Source organism: Suncus etruscus, chromosome 3 (assembly GCF_024139225.1).
Source record: "Suncus etruscus isolate mSunEtr1 chromosome 3, mSunEtr1.pri.cur, whole genome shotgun sequence".
In the NCBI taxonomy this organism is placed as follows: domain Eukaryota; kingdom Metazoa; phylum Chordata; class Mammalia; order Eulipotyphla; family Soricidae; genus Suncus; species Suncus etruscus.
The window spans coordinates 16,472,485-16,491,833 of NC_064850.1; the positions used below are offsets into that span (position 1 = coordinate 16,472,485).

Consider the following 19,349-nt stretch of genomic DNA (forward strand, 5'->3'; position numbering starts at 1 on the left):
GTTGAGAAAAGGGGACAAGACCCTCCAACAGGTCCTCAAGGCAAGACCAAATGGGGACAAGCTTCCCTCCCTGCATCAGAAGTCTCAATTCAGGCTGGCATGTCCCTTCAAAGAGAGGGAAGTTGCAGGACACCCGTCTTCCATGCAGCCAACCCACCGCCTGTGGTGTTTGTTTATTAGATGCCCCATTTATCCATCAATGCATCAATCAGCAGGTTTATTGAGTACCCTACCAGGTTTCACAAAAGGGATCAATTTTTTTTAATTACATCCAGCTTACACGCAGTCAAGCCCAGGAAACCTGCTGTGCCCCTTCCCCCCTGCCTCTTACCCTCCTCCGTCACCCCCCCCTTGAAAATGACCGAGAGCAATGGCGGGTCCTCTTGTCTCAGGTCACCAAACCTTCTGCCACATCACGTGCTGCCCCCGCCAGTGGCAATGGAATTGTTGACCCATTGTCAATATTGGGATGGGCTTGGACAAGCACCTCCTCAGTCACAGAGATCAATGTGCTTTGGCCCTACCCACCCTTCCTGACAATGGATTTCCCATTGTGCAGGAGCATGTGTAGTAGCCAAGTGGGGGAGAGAGGGGGAATGGGCAGGCAAGGGCGCCCCATTCACCCTCCTCACCCCTCCTCTAGGAGCCCTGCCTGCTGCTGCCCAGCCATGCCACCTGGGCACAGGAGACTGGATTCCAGGCACCAGCCTTATGGTCTTTTGCAAGAGTTTTCAAGAGATGCTCCAGAGGCTGTAAATGAATGGCTGATAGATTTCCCCATGAAGAGCCTCTGTTTACTGTTGGCAAAAAGCCAAATAAATAGGGGGTAGGGTACGGAGAGATAGCATGGAGGTAGAGCTTTTGCCTTCCATGAAGGACAGTGGTTCGAATCCCGGCATCCCATATGGCCCCCGATCCTGCCAGTAGCGATTTCTGAGCGTAGAGTAAGGACTACGTAACCCCTGAGTGCTGTGCATGTGACCTAAAAATAACCAAAAAAAAAAAGAAAAGAAAAGAAAAGAAAAGAAAGAAATAGGGTCAATAGGGCTAGAGAGATATCAGAGCAGGAAGGCATTTGCCTTGCATGTGGCTGACCCAGGATGGACCCAGTTTAATTCCTAGCTTTCTTTATGGTCCACGGAGCTTGTCAGAACGGATTTCTGAGCACAGAGCCAGGAGTAACCCCTGAGCATCGTCAGGTGTGGCCCAAAAAGCAATCAATTAATAAATAAATAAACTGTAATTAAAAAAAATAGGGGGTGCTCGCTTCAGCAGCACATATACTAAAATTGGAACAATACAGAGATTAGCATGGCCCCTGCGCAAGGATGACACGCAAATTCGTGAAGCGTTCCATATTTTAAAAAAAATAGGGGGTCAAAAGGGCCTTGTACTGAGAATTCAAGGGTGCTTGCCCACCAGTCATGGAGCCTCAGTACATGTCTCTGTGTTTTCACTAATTCCATTCAGCATCAGTGACTCAAAGTCTGCCTGTTTCACCAAAGAACTTGATCCTGCACTTCTTCTTCCTCTTCTTGGATTTATTTAGGATTTGAAGGCACACCTGGCAGTGCTCAGGGCTTACTCCTAGCTCTGCACACTCCAGTCAGGGCTAAGGGGACCATATGGGATGCTGAGGATGGAACCTGAGTCAATTGCACACTGTGCTATTCTGTACACTGCACTATATAGCCCTCAATCCTGCATTTGGACTCTCTTAATCTTCACCTCCTGTTGCAGTGCTGAGACTCAGGCCCCAAACTCAGGCTCAGTCAAGCAAAGACTGTGCTCTGTTGCTGAGCACCCACAAGCCGTGAAGATCCGTCCAGTCATTTCTACCCACCCATCTACCTAGGCCGCCTGATCTGACAACTTACACGTTCCTTCTTCAAGTGCAGGGACAGCCCACAGTTCTGTCTGGTTGAGAGTGGTGAAATTCCCCCACCCCAACAGGAGGCCCAGAACCTCCTTGTCCCTAGCCTGCCCCAGGGTCCTTCCTCTCCCCGCTACCACAGTGGCATTTTCCAAGCCCAGTGGGTCACAGAGCTAGGTCATTGGGCCTTGCTGGCGCGTGCAGTCATTAATCCACCTGTCTGGCTCTCTGTCTCTGTCCCTTTGTGCCTGTGTCTCTGTGTGTGCTTGTCTGCCCCCTGTGTCTGCAGGGAAAGTCACTGGCGGGCAAGCGCCTCACCGGCCTGATGCAGTCCTCCTGACAGTCCCCACCGCAGGCCCTGGGTCCGAGGAGCAGGCGGGCAGGCGGCGGCGCTCCACGTCCTCAGACAGAGCTTCCCTCCGGGGCGATCTGGTCACTGTGAAGGAGAAAGAGTGAGGGAGCCTCTGGGCAGTGGGGACTTTCAGCGGGCAACGGGGGAGACCGTGAAAAGGCATCCATGAAGCCTGGGGTCGCTGTTTACAACCCCCGTCTTCCTTGTACAGCTGTGCTCTGACACCAGGTCCTCTCAGCCGTCCTTGTCCCCCACTTGTGCAGGGGGAAAAGGACAGGGGGTGCTCCTGTGGTGACAGTCCCTTGAGATGCAATTCTTACCATCTTCTCTTCTTCCGTTGCTGTCTGGTACCTTCAGGAGAGACCAGCAGGCCCTGAGCCTGTCCAGTATTAAGGTTCCCACTCCCCCCCACCACCACTGGACACAGTCACCCACTGTGTCCCAACCATCTCCCGCCTGCTCTGACTCCAGCTCTGCTCTGACAGCAGCACTGTCAGCCGCTCGTGGCACTGTCACATTTCTTTCCACCTCCTTGGACACCAGCTCTTGAGGAGTTTTGCACTGTGTGTCTCAAAGGCCCCCAAACAGAGGAAGTCATCACACGTAGAATTGCTGGCTGGTGAGCAGCCCTGGATGGTCTCCTTACCACCTTTCCCAGATACTATCATCTGGGAACCCTCCCTGTCGCAGGCCCTTTGCTCCTTGTCTGTCCACTTGAACGACTTAAGATAAACATGACTGTGAACTCAGGGGCTCCAGGGACTGGCAGCCTCAGGTGGATATGGAGACAAGTCCTGGTGGTAGTGGCTCGGGGTCCTGGTAGGAAGTCCCCACACTGTGACCTCCTGATGGGCATGGCCAGGACCCAGTAAGCCAGGCCCCTGTCATCATGCCAGAACCCGGAGCAGTTGCAGATTCTCCAGCGGGTCCTGACCAGACCTCAGGAAGTCTCTGGCAGCCAGAGAAGCCACCCCTCTCAGCAGCACCAGTCATCAAGGGGAAAAAAATGACATCAAGCAACCCGGCAAAAACCCACAAAGGACCCACATTGTATTTTTTTTGTGCCCATGTCAAAACGACTGTGAGGTCAGAGATGAAGAGCACTGAGCCAGGGACTGCATGTATGTCGCAGGTTCCCTCTGATGGTAGCTATTCCGCCATTGGGTCCTTGTTAACATGGTGAGTCCCACGAGTTTTGGAACAAAGAGATTCTGAAGGATGTGGATTTGAATTCAGACCCTGCGCCATCTCACACCCTCCCCCAAGCTTGGCCTACCCGCCTGGCATCTAATTTTTGGCCACAGGTGATAAAAATTCTCCCTTGAGAGTCTATAAACAGAAAACATAGATTCAAAAAAATGTGATCGCTGGTATTTTTTTCCTCATGTAGGCAAATTGGTTAGCCAGTGAGTGTAGGCTCAGAAGTATGTTTGGGGGAACCTGGGGGTTCCTGTGGGTACACCTGAGATTGCCTTTCAGCCCCCCAATCTCCACTTCTTGTAACCAGTCTCCTTCTGGAAAGGCTGACTCTGAGCCCCAAGGAACCAGCCTCCTCTGGCTCTAACATTCTGGTTCTAAGATTCCTCCACAGGGAATCTTAGAAGTGTTGAAGTTGTATACTGGGATTCTGGACCACCATACCTCAGTTTCCCTTGCTGGCAGTAGTTATTGTCTCTGAGGTGCTATAAAATTTTGAGGTGTAACTGAGGTAGATTCCTCAAGAGTCTCCAAAGTGACCCTAGCAACTCCAATTCTCTCAGAGATTCCTGAAGACTTGGCACAAGGCCTGGCTCACAGTACATGCTGTAACAGCTGGATGTAACAGTGGGAAGAGGAAGTGAGAGAATGATTGAGTGAGCAGAGAAAATGAGCAAGAGTGAGTGAGGAGAATGATAAAGTGAGTGTGGGAATGAGTGAGAAAGTGCTTGAGTAAGAGTGAATGAGTGAATGGATGAGTGAGAGAGTTGAGGCTTTCACTAGGTGAAGGGTCTGTGGACTTTCCTCACCATCCTTGGTCACCTCTCCTGTGCATTCTTAGGCCTTTTCTGTCTTAGAGCCCAAAGGCAGTCCAAGTTCATCCATTCTGCCTTGCCCACAGGAAGCTCTTCCCTGCCATGGTCTTCAAGTTGTGCCAACATCCAGGCACAGGATCCAAAGACCAGGGTAAAGAATACCCATGACACTTCTCTGCTTCACTTTTCCAGAGCCAGGTCCTCTGCCCTTTCCCATGGGCTTTCCTGCCTCCTCTCCACCCCAATTGATCTCCACTGTTTGTCCCAAGTCACCCTGATACTGAATATTGATATTGGCCCAGTCTTGGTAGTCTCAAATCAAGTTATCTGTGACCATTAGATGGAAATACAGGCCCCTCTATGGACATCCATCCAAGGGGTGGACAAGCCAACAGGCTTCACAGAAGGAATGGTGCTTCAGAGCAATAACCCTCCTCCCTCCTCCTAGCCAGGTACACTCAGTTCTGTGATCTCCACCAAGTGATCACACCAAACAGTAGGCAGGAAGGGAGACAGGTGGCTCTGTCCAAGTAGAAATGGTGAATCGACCATGCAAACTTAGAACACAGTGTGCTTTAATAATCTCACCCTGTGGGCTGGTCAGCATCACCTGGAATTCAGGCCAGGTTAGGCTTTTTGAAAGTGGTTCTGCTACAAAGCAGGTTTTGCCCTGTCTGGTTTTAGCTGCCCTGGCTAGATGAGACTTCTGGAACTGAGACTCTTTCTGAGGAGGGTTTAACACGTTGGTCATTCCACAGACCACCTGTCCCTCAAGTCAGACACAGACCCCAGGTATTAGGCAATGACCTCCAGTGCCTTCACCTCTGTGGGAAGTGCAGTTTGTGGTTGGCTCATGTACAGGCCCTGAGCAACCTGAAGGTCTGAGCTGCACAGTAAAAAAAAAATCTCTGGACTGAAGGGAGCATGCCTGCCGCTTGCACAAAGCTGTGCTTTGTTCTCTTAGAGTGTGCTTCTGTGCAAAAGGACCCCAGTAGGTGGCCCAGGATGCCCATGCAGCCAGGTCACCACCCTGGCCAGCCCCTTAAGAGAGCTGACACAACTCTAAGTTGCTTCTTGATCCAGTGGACATAGGGGACTTGTCCAGAGTTATTTATTCTGGTAGGAAGGCTGGTGTGTCCAAACTACCTCAGCAACAGGACACTGAAGTGGAGGCTGCACTACAAGGCTTAGCCCTCAGCTTAGACTTTGCCTGAAGAACAGGCCTGCCCCTTCTGCTCCACATACTGGGCTGAGAAGGACACCCCTCCCCGAGGCTGGCATGAATTTGAGGGCCTTGCAGATTATATGGTAGGGAGAGGCATAGCTACCTCTCTCTCAGAGGGACAACCTCTGAGATGGAAGAAACTGGTGGGGAGGGTGAGAAGGAAAAGCAAAGGGAAGTCACGTACCAACAGTCTCCAGAGGAGCCGGGTGACTTGAATATGTAGCAAAGGCCCACAAGTGGCGTAGGCAAACAGTGGCCAAATGAATCCCTGATAGCATACCACAGGACCCTCGGAAGAGAGGCTATGCTCATGTAACTATGGCAACAGCAGACGCCTGCAGCCTACTTATTCATACCAACCAGTGATAAGGCATCTCCTGGGCACAAGCCAGGGGCCATAAAGTAGCAAAGTAGCAAATGTAGCAATAAGGGGCCTGGGGCCATAATGAGACAGAGTCCAAATGGCCTGGCCACAGCCTTCTCCCCAGCCCTCTGAGGGCCCAGTGCCAGCAGCTGTTGACTGCTCAAGGCGGAGGGAGAGGGGGAGCCCCTGCTCCAGGCCCATAGTCTCAGCCTGCTCACTGCATGATCACAGACACGTCGCCTTCGTATAGTGCATGTGGTTCACATTAGTTTATTTTTCTGGAATTTGGAATTAGATCCCAGAACCAAACATGCTGGTACAGTTCGAAAATAAATGACTTAAATCCACTCTACTCCAACTAACTGTGTGACTCCTTGGTTTGGGGGGTTTTGTTCTTGGGCAGGATTTACTACCAGGGGGGAAAAAAAAATCTACGCCACCCCAGCCCATTGACACACTTGCTTGTATGCACACACATGCATGACCATATCCACATGCCTGAGCACACGCATGACTATCAGCACATGAAATCACATGCTCACCAGTATGAACACCCTTGCAATGCACACACATGCATACGATCTTTCCTCCTCACGTTCAAGCGGAGTGTAAAAGGTTTAGAAAACCTGGTATACTGTAGATTGAGACCACAGAGTCACTGAAGGTCAAAGCCCTGATCTCTAGGGCCTCTGTTGCCTAATAAACTCAGTGGCCTAATAAACATCAAAGGTGCCCGGGCCATTTCAGTGCTCTTAACAAAAACCTCAAGATCAAAGTCCGCTGTCTACAGCTGGTGTTTCTCACAGGCAGGCTTGGTGTCCTGAGTGATAGACAGTCCCATCTCCCACCAGCTCCAGTGAGACTCTTGAGTGCCTGACAGTCAGGCAGATAAGAGGAGGGGGAGAGGCAGGGAAAAGGACACATGCACTGCTCTTTTCTATTAAGCCCAGAGCTGGCACCTAGCAGCTCACTTCAGTAGCCAAAATGTACCCCCCTCCCCAGAGCAGGAAGGATCTCAGAGGCAAAGAAAAAGGTCCTCAAGCACATAGACCTGAACTGACTCATCTCCCAGCCCACACGTGCTTTGCCCACAGCAGGGTCTGCGGCCCCAGAGGGTCACAAGCAAGGTCATGCATATTGCAGTGTCTGGATGTTGGGTCCTGGCCCAGCCCGCCCCCTGTGCTGGGCTTCCCATTCCTCTCCATCAAGGCCCCCACCTCTAGGACCTGGGGACTCCTTCCACCAGTAGAGCCATCTGGCTTCTCTCCAGGCTCTTTGTTTAGCAAGCTGTCGCTATGTGCACAATTTTGCTGACCCCGAAGAGCAGAGTCCTGCATAGGGCCCAGAGTAGGGGAGAGTAGGGGTTGGAACCAGCAGCTATAACATGCAGAATTTCATCCACCCAGGACCACACCTTCTCAGAGCCTTCTTGCATGAAGGACATGTGACTGTCCCTGACCTTAGTGCCAGCTCCCAGATTCTTGTTGGGCCTTGTGTCCAAGAGACCATCAGGACCTCTAATAGATCTTTGATCCTAGGACTTTGGCTCAGATGTGTAATCCTCATGCAGGAGGACCTCAGAGGAGTGCCACTAAACCAAGAACTCTCTTGCAAGCTCTCCCCTGACTTTCATTCCCAACCATAAGCTCTGATATCCCCTTTTTAGGCTTTCCAGGGTCCCTAATCAGACCCATTCCCTGCTACTAGTCCCATGGAATCCACAGTGGGCCTGGTTGAATGAAAACACGAACAACAACTGACCTCCCCAAACAAGGAGCTTTTCTTAAAGAGACTTGAATGGGAAAAGCAGCTGGGACTGAGGCAGTAAAATATTAGAAATGAGCTTTGTAGGGCAGTATCAAGGTCACAATACAAGGTCACAATACACAATACAAGTCCTTTAGTAAAGGACTCTCCAGGGGGGCATGGAGGTAAGGTGTTTGCCTTGCATGCAGAAGGACAGTGGTTCAAATCCCGGCATCCCATATGGTCCCTTGAACTTGCCGGGTGCGTTTTCTGAGCATAGAGCCAGGAGTAACCCCTGAGCGCTGCCGGGTGTGACCCAAAAATCAAAAAAGAAAAAAGGAAAAAAGAAAAGGACTCTCCATATTGCTCTTGCTCCAGCTCCTCAGAGCCCAGAACCAGAGACAAACCAGAGACAAACCTGCCTCCCTGAACTGTTCCAACAAACCCCTCTGTTTGAGTACTAGTAGGAACCCATCTTTCCAAACCTTCTGATTGCCAATTAAGAGAGGACTTAGCCTCTGTGGAACTTATTGTTTACTTCTGCCCTGGGGTCAGCCCTGTTCAACTTTGTCAGGCGAGAGGTTTGAATACCTTTGCAAGACCCCAGGCCCAGGTCCCTCGGAATGGGCAGACACTTCCTCTCTTCTGCCCACCAGAGCTGTCTTCCTTGCTGTCCATGAGTGGCCTCAATAAACAGCAGAGCAGAGGCAGGGTGGAAAGTAAAAGCAGATGATTCCCGCTGGGCTGCCAGGCTGCAGGGATGGTGTTTGAGTTCTGAGATTGCATTCAGTTCTGAGCTGTGCACAGGCCTGGGCGGACCTGTCCCCTGAGATCCCCATGCAGAAGAGATACATGTGTAACACACACATATTGCAGGAAGAAGGGCCTTTTTTCTCACATTCCTCCCACTCAAGAACATTAGGCCTGTTTCTCTGTCTCTCACAATCTCAAATGAAGACTGTCTGGACTCAGGAGGAGTCAGAGGCTTCAAGGAAAGGTTGTCAGAGAGAAAATGTCCCAATACTTATTCCTATTGACCTACCTCTCTCCCATGGCCAGAGGCCCAGCAGAGAAGCAGGATTAGCACTGGGAGGGATTGCAGACTTTCTGAGATGGAGGAGTGTATGTAAAATTCTCCCTTCTACTGAAAGGGTTAAGAATTTGGACACACTTGTGTAGCAATGAAGCCACTATCAAAAATGGAGACAGAATAATTTGATCACATGGGCCCGGAGAGATAGCACAGCGGTGTTTGCCTTGCAAGCAGCCGATCCAGAACCAAAGGTGGTTGGTTCGAATCCTGGTGTCCCATATGGTCCCCCGTGCCTGCCAGGAGCTATTTCTGAGCAGACAGCCAGGAGTAACCCTTGAGCACCGCCAGGTGTGGCCCAAAAAACCAAAAAAAAATAATAATAATAATAATTTGATCACCTCCCCTCCCAAATTCCCTATGTGCCTCTGTGGTCAATCCCCTCCTCCTCCCCACACACACATTCCTAGAGGCTATTGATCCGTTTTTATCTGTTTACTATAAATGTTTTCTTTTCTTTATTTAAAATAAATTTGAGGAGCTAAAGAAATAGTAAAGCATGTAGGGCACATACCATGCAAGTGACCAAGTCCAGTTCAATCCCCAATATCACATATGCCCCCACAAGCCCTGTCAAGAGTGATCCCTGAGTACAAAGCCAGGAGTAATGCTTGAGCATAACCAGGTGGGGTCCAAGCCCCCTCCAAGTATTTTAATTATTTTAGAAGCCTCCCCAGCAGTGCCCAAGAGTTTGGAGGAAACTCCTAGAAATTCTGGCCCAGCTGTGCAGGCCTGACACTTGGGTATATATGTTTGGTACTGCTCAGGTCTAGTGGTGCTGGCAGGGGTGGGGTAAGGGAATGCAGTGCTTGAGATCAAACTCAGGATCTCATCTCATACATGTCAGGTGTGCAGTCCAGATTTTTGGACTACCCCCACCAGTCCCTGGATTTGTTGTCTTACTCAGGAGATTTTGCCTATTTCAGAAAACTCCACAAACAAAATCATACAGTTTAGACCATTTGAGTCTGACTTTTCCCACTAGCACAATGCTTTATCTATCCATCCATCCATCTATCTACCTACCTACCATCTATCTATTTATCCATCCATCCATCCATTCATCCATCTATCTATTTATCTATCTCTTTCTATCTAACTACCTACCTGCTTGCCTAACTATCTATCTCTCCATCTAGAGTACTCTAGAGGGTCACACCTGACACTGTTCAGGAGTTACACCTGGCTCTTCACTCAGGGGTGCTCTGCAAAGGCTGGAGGTACCATATGACATGTTGGGAATCAAATTTAAGTCAGCATTGCACAAGGCGAGCATCTTTTTTCATATACTCTCTCACTCTATTACTCTGTCCTCTCAACGTTTTGTTTTTATACATAAAGTGATAACCAAAGATGGATGGAAGCTAAATTAGAGGATCAGAGCTCAGGGCCCACTCACTTTCTCAGGCCCACTAGCCCCTAAATACACAGATTCTTGTGTGCTAGACCATTATCTCAGACTCTGTGCTCAAAGAAAAGCAGGTTAATGCACCTGCTAGAGAAACAGGGACACAAGTGCAGAGTAGAGCAAGGCATTGTTATTCCATCAGTAAGTGGTGCTTTGCAGACTCTACCAATAACTCTGGAGCCTCTATGCCTTCTCCAAATAGATTAGCACAGAATAACAGGGCAATAAAAGTTACCCAGAAGCAACCAGCTGGAATAGACTCCAGGGGCAGTGGGATCTGTGCAGTCAGTAAAAAACAGGCCAACCGGAGGAAATGACCTGAGTTTTCCTCAGAAACTTCAAAATTCAAAAAAAGAAGAGTTTTTAAAGCATAATTATGTACTCACCAATTTAAATATGTGTACATTAATCCCTCCAATGTGTTATCTTTAATAAAATCCAATATGTCCTATTTGGGGCAAGGAAATGTCTCTTCAAATTGACCCCTGAGTCCATTAAATGTGACCTTAATGGTCTTTAATACATATATTGCTATTGGGCATAATAAATTCATCCAGAATCATCTCGCTTACTTCCCTGAGTTCTAAATGAGGTCTAGTCAAATATGTGCTTTACTATGAAGTCGGGGTCAGGAACCATGGTAAGCTTTGCCAATGAAAGCTGAGTCTTCTGTGCTTTCAGAATATCTGAACTGAAAATACCTTCCACCGTCAACTAGCTCAGAACCTTCATCCTACAGAAAAGGAAACCGAGGTTCAGAAAAGTTAAGTGACTTACTTGGGTTTCACAGGGCTATGGCAGTGCAGGGCTTTAAACACTAGGTCTTCTGCATCCAGAGTTTTTGTGCTAAGCACAGCACTCTCTTTCCTAAGCACTCCTCAGCCCGACCAGGCACTTCCACTCAGGCCATATTCCCACTTTGCTCTGTGTAAGGAGAGATTGCTGAAGAAAGGGAAAGAATGTTGGTTCCACCTGGGATACTTAAAGCTATAGTAAGTGCTGTTCTAGAGATAAATATATAGGTCAGTAGACTAGAACTGAGTCTCAAAGTAAATCTACATCTTTGCCAACTAAGTGCAATGCAGGGTGGGGGGAATTGTCCTTTAAACTAGGTTAGCTAGATGAAATTGAATTTGAAGAATGAAGTCAGATTCCTACCTCACACCGCATAGGAAAACTAACTCTAAATAGATGAAAAATCCAATGCTATAAATTCTCAGGAGGAAATACAAGGGTAAAACTTTATGATGTTGGATTAGGTAATGATTTCTTAGGTATAACACCCAAAATACAAGCAGCCAAAGAAAACAATAGATACTGGATTTCACCAACATGGAAAACTGGTGCTTTAAAGGTCACTATGAAGAAAATGAAAAGACACCTTTTCAAACATGACAAATACTTAACTGTCATTTGAAAGGTAGTTAAATCTAGTTTATATGTAAAACTCTTACAACTCATAATAATGGGTCCAGAGATGCTTCAGGGGCAAAAAAAAAAACACATCTGTCTTGCAAGCAGGAGGTATTAAGTTTGATTTTCAATGCTGTCCACATGCTGGAGCAAAAGTTCCAATGTCCAATGTCCACATGCTGAACCAAAGTTCCAATGACGCTATCATTTGGAACCCCAGGAATCTTTACAAAGTGTGTTCTCTCTGGTAAATCACACTCGGATATACACAAGCATTGCAGCAAATAGACTTTCTTTGGATGAATGTTCTAAAAGTGATTTTGGTGAAGTTTTTATGACTCTGTGAATATACTACAAATCATCAGCTTGTGTCCTTTATATCAATGATCTTCGATGAATCCATACCTTTTCACTGGTGTTCAAAGGTTGAAAACATTGGGCTAACTACTGGTTCATGGATCAGTGCCATCCTACAGGTGTGAAAAGGTCTAATGTCCTCAGTCTGCTTCCACCATGGCACCCTTCTGGAATTTTTTTCTTCCTGTACCCCCTTGTCCTATCCTACCACCCTTGTCTTCTCAAGTGGCCTCCATTTTATACCGTGTTCACCTGTGATCCCTTGGAACTGCCAGGATATTTCAATATCCATATGGTTCCCTGTTGAGTAACACTTCTTTAGATGAATAAATTGTATAGTATGTTAATCATTTCTATAAAGTAGAGGGCATATGGAATCTCATCTAAACATGAGAGGAATGATCTTCCTCAAAGTAAAAATACAAATGGTACATTTAAAAAATGCTCTGCATTACTAATCATCAAGAAGATTCAAATAAAACTAGCAATGAGATATCATCTCACACCACAGAGACTGGCACACATCAAAAAGAACAAGAACAACCAGTGCTGACATGCTGGCATGGATGTAGGGATGTAGGGGAGCCAGAGACCCTCCTTCACTGCTGGTAGGAACATTAGCTAGTCCAGTCTTTATGGAATACAATATTGACATTCCTGAAAAATCAAGGAATTGAATTTCCATTTTATCCAGAAACTATACTTTTGGGAATACACCCCCAAGGGCCCACAACCAAAATGGAGTAAAGACATCTGCATCCCTATGTTCCTTTAAGCACTATCCGCAATAGCCAAAATCTGAAAACAAACCAAGTGTTGAAAAAACTTATTGGAGAAAAAATCATGGTGCATATACATAAAAGAATATTATTCAGCCATAAGAAAAAATTAAATCATAAAATTTGGTTGCTACATGGAGGGACCTGGAAGTGTCATGCTGAGTGAAGTGAGTCAGAGGGAGAAACACTGGCACAGAATGATCTCTCATATATGGAACAGAAAGAAACACAATGATGGAATAACAAATACCTAAGGACAATGGAAACAAATACAATGAGAACTGGTATTCAGTAGGAAACATGCCACTAAAGGGAGCTGGGGGATAAGACGGGGAGGGGACAACGAACTATGGTAGAGGGAAGTGTTCAGCTGGGAGGAGGAGGTGGTGCTGAAAGGTGGTAAAGTGTTATGTTTGAAGCATATGCATCAGCAACAAGACTGTAAAACAGAGTGCAAAAATTTATATTTATATAGATACAGATTTCAAAGTGCCTCTTGTAGAAGCAGACTGGTCAATTGAAGACAAAAGGGGTTTGGGAGAGGCATTGGTGGAGGGAAGTGGACACTGTTGAAGAGACTGGTGTGGAAATATCGTATGTCTGAAATTCTCTTGTGAATAATGTTGTAATTTCACAGTGACTAAATAAACGAAATAAATAAATAAATAAATAGAGATCTAGCTCCCCACCCCCCAAAAATAAGACAGAGTGAGGGAAAGGAATAAGAAGTGAGAAAATAATCCAAATTTGTTTTTCTAAATTGCCAAGAGAACAGGGCTGGTCCTGAGAGAGTGGGTGAAGGTAGGCACATGGAAATCCTGCCTGGTGTCCAAGATGTATCAGTTGGGTCCAAGACATCCCTCATCCAGTAATTTGTCAGCTTTCCTGCCTATTCAAGCAACTCAAACCCTGGAATTCGCTGGTAGTAATCTCATTTCATTAGGTGGGTTGAATGTCAGTGGGAATAGGGACCATTCAGCACACTTTCTCACATCCACTATGAACCCTGTTTTTTTTTTGTTGTTGTTTTTTTTATATTTTTTTATTTTAATTATGACAACAAAGATGCAAAGAAAGAGGACAGGGTAAAGTTACAGTGGAAGTCCAATCACCCATAAACAGAATTCTCAGTAGTCCCATCAATGATATCCCAGCCTTGAACTTTCAGCCAAAGAACATTAAGAAAAACAAAACTGAACCCAGGTACAATACAATTACATTGTCCCTCAAATCCCCAGTTGTAGTACATACTATTTCTTAGCAGCACACAATATAATCTAAAGACATTAGACTTATGTAACTCCTTAAACATTGAGGGCAAAGTACATTTCTCTAGTTCCATGCACATGCTAACTAGTTTAAGTTAACCTTAAAAGTTTTAGTGGCTTGTTTTTCTTAAGGATTGGAGTCAAGGGAACATAGTAAAAAATGGTATTAAAGTGGCATTTGTTTGCATAGGCCCACCAAAACATAAGGGACATGGAAAGACAAATTATGGTCTAAATACAAGGAGACCCTACCCCTGAAGTTTCCTGGCACAGGACTGACTCTAGGCTCCAGGCAAATTAGTTTGTCCAATTCAAGTCATCGTCTGTAGTGGCAATACACCTCCATTCCTCACATAGTCTCTGTTGTTGGTATCATGCTTCTGTATTAAAGATCCTGGAGTCTGCATATCCCATATTGCAGTCAGGATGGTGCAGAGCATCCTCTCGTTTCACCTCACACTTAAGGGGCACTAGAGAGAACCATGTCCTGTAGAGCAGGTCATTGTTGCTGTCAAGTCTTCTCAGTGTAGACGGAAGTCTCTTTTTAAGAGGTCGATGTCAGACCCTTGGTAGTGTCTTTCCTGGTAGAGGACTGCTTCCAGCTGTTGCTATAAAAGACCTTGGATGTTTCGTAGATAGCTTGCCTGTGAACCCTGTTTTTTAAATCCTGAAGAGTCTTCCAGAAACCTTTGGTCTGTGAGAAGAAATATCCTGGGTGGAGTCAGAAGATTTGGTTCTTTTCTTAATATCTGTCACCTTATTTATATGACTTTAAGTAGCTCCTGGTAAACCCAGATCACTAAAGGTCAAATGTCAAAATTAAAAAGAGCCAACCCCAACCCCATAGGTCTCAAATGAAGAGATTTGATAGAAATCCCAGGAGTCTCCACTTTTAAGTAAACAATCCTATCTGCACAGCAAAGAAAATAATCAACAAGGTTAAAAGGCAACACCTGGAATGGGAAGAAATATTTCCATATTTCGGATGAGGAAAAATATAAAAAGCTCTTACAACTCAATATCTAATAACCAAATGATTAAATATAAAAATGAACAGAGAAGGACTAGGGAGACTTTGCAACAGACTAGGCATATGCTTTATATATAAATATATAATATATATTAATATATAATAAATATAATATATACATATATATCCTATATATGAGAACCAGGTTTGATTCCTGGCACCACATGATCCCTTGAGCAGTGTTGAGGTAATCTCTAAGCACATATCTGGGAGATACCCCGAAGCACCAGTGAATATGACCAAAAACACTGAAGTAAAAAAAAAAAAAAGAAAACCACACAGAAAGTAATTTAATGAACATTTCTCTAAAGTAGATATAAAACAATCAACAGATACATGAAAAGATGCTCAAATCCCTAATAATCATCAGGAAACACAACTAAAAATAAAGTGAGAGGGGTCAGAGAGATCGTATGGCAGAGAGGGCACTTGGCTTGCATGTGGCAACCCAGGATCAACCCCCAGAATCCCATGTGGTCCTACAAGCTAAGTCTATGTTATAATTTTGCAATATACGCATGAATCAAATCATTGTATCACACATTTCAAACCAATAAAATGTTTTGTTATGACATCTTAATAAAACTAAGAAAAATAAGTAATTTTATTCCAGTCCAGGAATCTCTGGACTGGAAGCTTTTTTGTTTTCTTTTAGCCTGAAAAAAACATATGGAAAGAGGAATTTATTGAAGTTCACTGAAGACACATAACCACTCTCCATCTCTTCTCTAGTCAAATATGCCCACTTTTATCTTCTCCAAGTTCAAAGAGAATCAAGATTTTGGACAGAATAGCTGCACCTCAGAATTTATCTAAACCAACTCCAATCTCTTCTGTGCCACCTTCACAAAGCAACCTGCCAAGCCTAAGCACCCTTTCTTCATCCAAAGGAAGGTCCCTCATTTGGATTTAAGGTTAAAATTAAGGTTAAAATGTTCATATATATGCACACTGGAATGCATACGTGTAGCATAGCTATGACTTTGAGCTCTTCTCTTGAGAAACAAATGTTTCTGCTCACACAAGGCTTTGCCAAAGCAAACTCACTCAGCCTGCAGATGAATGCATCGAGTCAGAGACAAAAGGGAAACATCAGAATTTAACCAAAGACAAATTACAAATTGAATTCATGACTCTCCTTCTTGCTCAGCTGTGAAGCCATGTTATTAGCCGTGGAGACATGAGCAGTGGCCTGCCTCATCGTCATTGTCTTAGCACAGACACGCCATCTGCAAAGCCTCTCCCTTATCAGGCCCCAAGCAGAGGTAACCATGACACTTCTCACTTTTAAGCCTTTTGTACTAAGTCACATGATGGTACATAGGATTCTGAGCTGAGAGCTGGAATGAGAATTCCCTTTGGCTTTTCACATGGTGCCAGCTGGGAAGCCCACATAATTTTTAACAGTTCACTCACACAGTATTCTCTGCCATCACAATCCCTGCTGTCCTCTCACTCCCTCCGTGACCCAACCTCATATTACACAGAATAGGAATAAATACCCAGCATTGACAATGCAGATGGGAAGGAAGAGCCAGCAGAAGGTTTGAGAAAGTCTAGCCCCAAGAACAGAGATAGGAAGGAGGCAGGATGGATGAGTGAGTGGTGTAGTGGGCAGGACTGATGGAAGGCCCAACAGAGAAACCCAAGTCTCTCTGCATGCAATTTTGGATAGGCCAAATGGTAGGTATAGTACCAGCTGCTAAACATGTGGAATCAGAGGAGTTCTTGTTCTTCAAGAGTACACTTGCTAGCCAAAGATCTAGACATCCTATGGGCTGACTGGAACCCTTAAAAGACAGAGGAGTACAGTTCAAATAAAATGCACATAACAAGGGGCCACAAATTCTATCTAGGAGACAACAAAGAAGAAAGGAGGTAGATGGAAAAGCTCTTGTCTGTTGCACTTCAGAACAGGAACATAAAGGGTAGGGGGCGGAGAGATAGCACAACGGTAAGGTATTTGCCTTGCATGTGGAAGGTCGCTGGTTCGAATCCCGGCATCCCATATGGTCCCCCGAACCTGCCGGGGGCGATTTCTGAGTGTAGAGCCAGGAATAACCTCTGAGCATTGCTGGGTATGACCCAAAAAACAAACAAACAAACAAACAGAAAAGAGTGTGAAGGACTGGAGTGGGCACGCAGGAAAAAGACAAATCAAAGCAAGAGATCAGGGGCCGGGCGGTGGCGCTAAAGGTAAGGTGCCTGCCTTGCCTGCGCTAGTCTCGGACGGACCGCGGTTCGATCCCCCGGCGTCCCATATGGTCCCCCAAGCCAGGAGCGACTTCTGAGCGCATAGCCAGGAGTAACCCCTGAGCGTCACCGGGTGTGGCCCAAAAACCAAAAAAAAAAAAAAGCAAGAGATCAAAGAGACTTCAGACACTGGTTTGAATCCAGACCAGAGCTGGCAGTGTGGATGAGAAGATGTGAGAACCGTGAGATGTTGTGTTAATAAAGACTTCTGGACAGCTCACTTATATGGGGTTAAGGCTGAAGGAGATGGAGAAGGAGGACACAGTCTGTCAGGAATTCACAGCAACCTAGGATCCCTGTGGGGTCAATAGACCGAAACCTGCACTAAAAGGAGTGAGGGCAAAGCTGATTTCCCAGGATAAAGTCTGGGTGGATGGTGAACTCAAAGGAAGTGGCCACAAAAGGCAGTTGCCAGACTATCACTTCAGTGGGGCCTGAGAGTGCACAAAGAGAATGGTCTTTAGGGCAGTTGGAATGGGAAAGGGTCAGAGAACAGGAAGCAAAGGACACAAGGCAAAGTGTGTCTGAGAAGCCATAAAGTTCTTGGTATCCAAACGCTGCCAGGGGCATCATGCTTAGGGCAATTGCAAGTTCTCAGGCTCTCTCTGACCTTCTGCAGCTGTGCCCTCCTCACCCCACCTCTGAGAAGGGCACACACATGCATTGAGCACATCTGACCAAGACCAGGCAAGAGCTGAAATACTAGCAGGAAGCATTACAGGAGACTGGTGAAGAGATGTGAAGCTGTGGTAGTTGCCTGTGTGTGTCGTGAAACTGGACAGAGTTGTGTTACTGAAACAAGTGAGAAAGAAAAATTACTAGATGATTTCACACCTATGTGTTGCAGAAAAGCAAGTGCAGCAACAAAGCCAAATTAAATGCTTGGATTCTGGTTTGAGTATTTTTGGTTTATTTGTATTGCTGTTTGTTTGTTAGTAGTTTGTTTGTTTTTTGGTTGGTGTTATTAAGGTCACACCCAGCAGTAATTGTACCCAGGCAGAACTTATTTCAGGGATCACACCTGGTGGGACTCACAGAGCCATATAGAGTGCTGGGCACTGAACCCAGGCCAGCCATGTACAGTGTCAGCATCTTACCTGATGAACTATTGCTCTGGCCCCAAATGCTTGAATTCTGACTGCAGGACTGAGGTTGAGGTTTAAGTAAAGGGAGAGGAGGGACTGTGATGAAGGCACAATATGACAAAGAATATTTAAAGAAGCATGAACCTATGCCCCTAGAATACAATGGTGTAGGACTTTATCTCAGATTCTGAAAATAAAAACAAAATGCAACTGTAAGTAAAAGTGGAAGCACAGACTTTTTTTTAAAAAATCCAATATCTTGGGGGAAGAAGAGGGCCAACATCCCTGCTCTGCCAAAGCCATGCCAACTTGCAATCATCAGCCACAATCACCACTTTGCCAATGGCCCGGCTTCACCACTCTTCTACAGCTCTCTGCAAAGACATCTGACCAAAACTCTAGGTATGCCAGTATTTGGGTTGACATCACTAGGCCTTTATTGGGGTAAGTGTGGGCACCCTTCCCCTGCCTTCAAAAGCCACATATCAGCAGTAACGCTCGGAATTCCTGGTCTGTGCAGCTAGCTGAGAATGACAACTCCAATTTTTTAATACTGCCATCCCCGTAGGAACACACTAATTTAGATTCCAATGTGTATTTGAAGCCACCAAATGTTCAGAAACAAAAGAAGTAACAAAATGATCAACTAGAAACAAGATCTTAATAAGCCTTTTCACAATGACTTTTTACAATGACCTAATTGGGAAATATAATAATTTCACAAATTTTCTTGTTGCTAAATTCTATTTTTCTTTCTTCCTTTTTTTTTAAATAATTTTGTTTCTACTTTCCTGGGAAAAATGTGTTAAAATCAACTATGTCAAGTATGTGATACATGATCTTTAAATAAAGTAATTTACATATATATTTTTATATATTTTATATATAATTGCATATATAAATATATATTTATATATAGTAATTTTTATATACATATAAAGCCAACACCCAGGAAAAAGTACATGAAATTCCCTCTAAGCAGGTATCTGTGACCACCAAGCTACAGGGACATATACCTGCCCCTCTGTAGAACCCCTGCCATTTAGAAAGGGAACGTGTGACCCCGTGTTCCTGACAGGAGCACAGCACAACTC

General features: G+C 45.6%; 1 protein-coding gene and 1 non-coding gene across 5 annotated transcripts in view; both read left to right on the forward strand.

The window, feature by feature from the left end:
* RGS6 (regulator of G protein signaling 6) overlaps positions 1 to 3,483 on the forward strand; it is a 592,928-nt gene extending 589,445 nt beyond the window's left edge. For all 4 annotated transcript variants that reach the window (XM_049770388.1, XM_049770390.1, XM_049770389.1 and 1 more), the window contains one exon: positions 2,163 to 3,483. In XM_049770388.1, coding sequence (XP_049626345.1) covers positions 2,163 to 2,329 — 167 coding nt within the window. In that variant the 3' untranslated portion in view covers positions 2,330 to 3,483. The remainder of the gene's footprint in view (positions 1 to 2,162) is intronic.
* Positions 1,260 to 1,363, forward strand: LOC126004609 (U6 spliceosomal RNA). The gene has a single exon (XR_007493878.1). It is a non-coding gene; the product is annotated as a U6 spliceosomal RNA (small nuclear RNA).
* Positions 3,484 to 19,349: the final 15,866 nt, after the last annotated feature.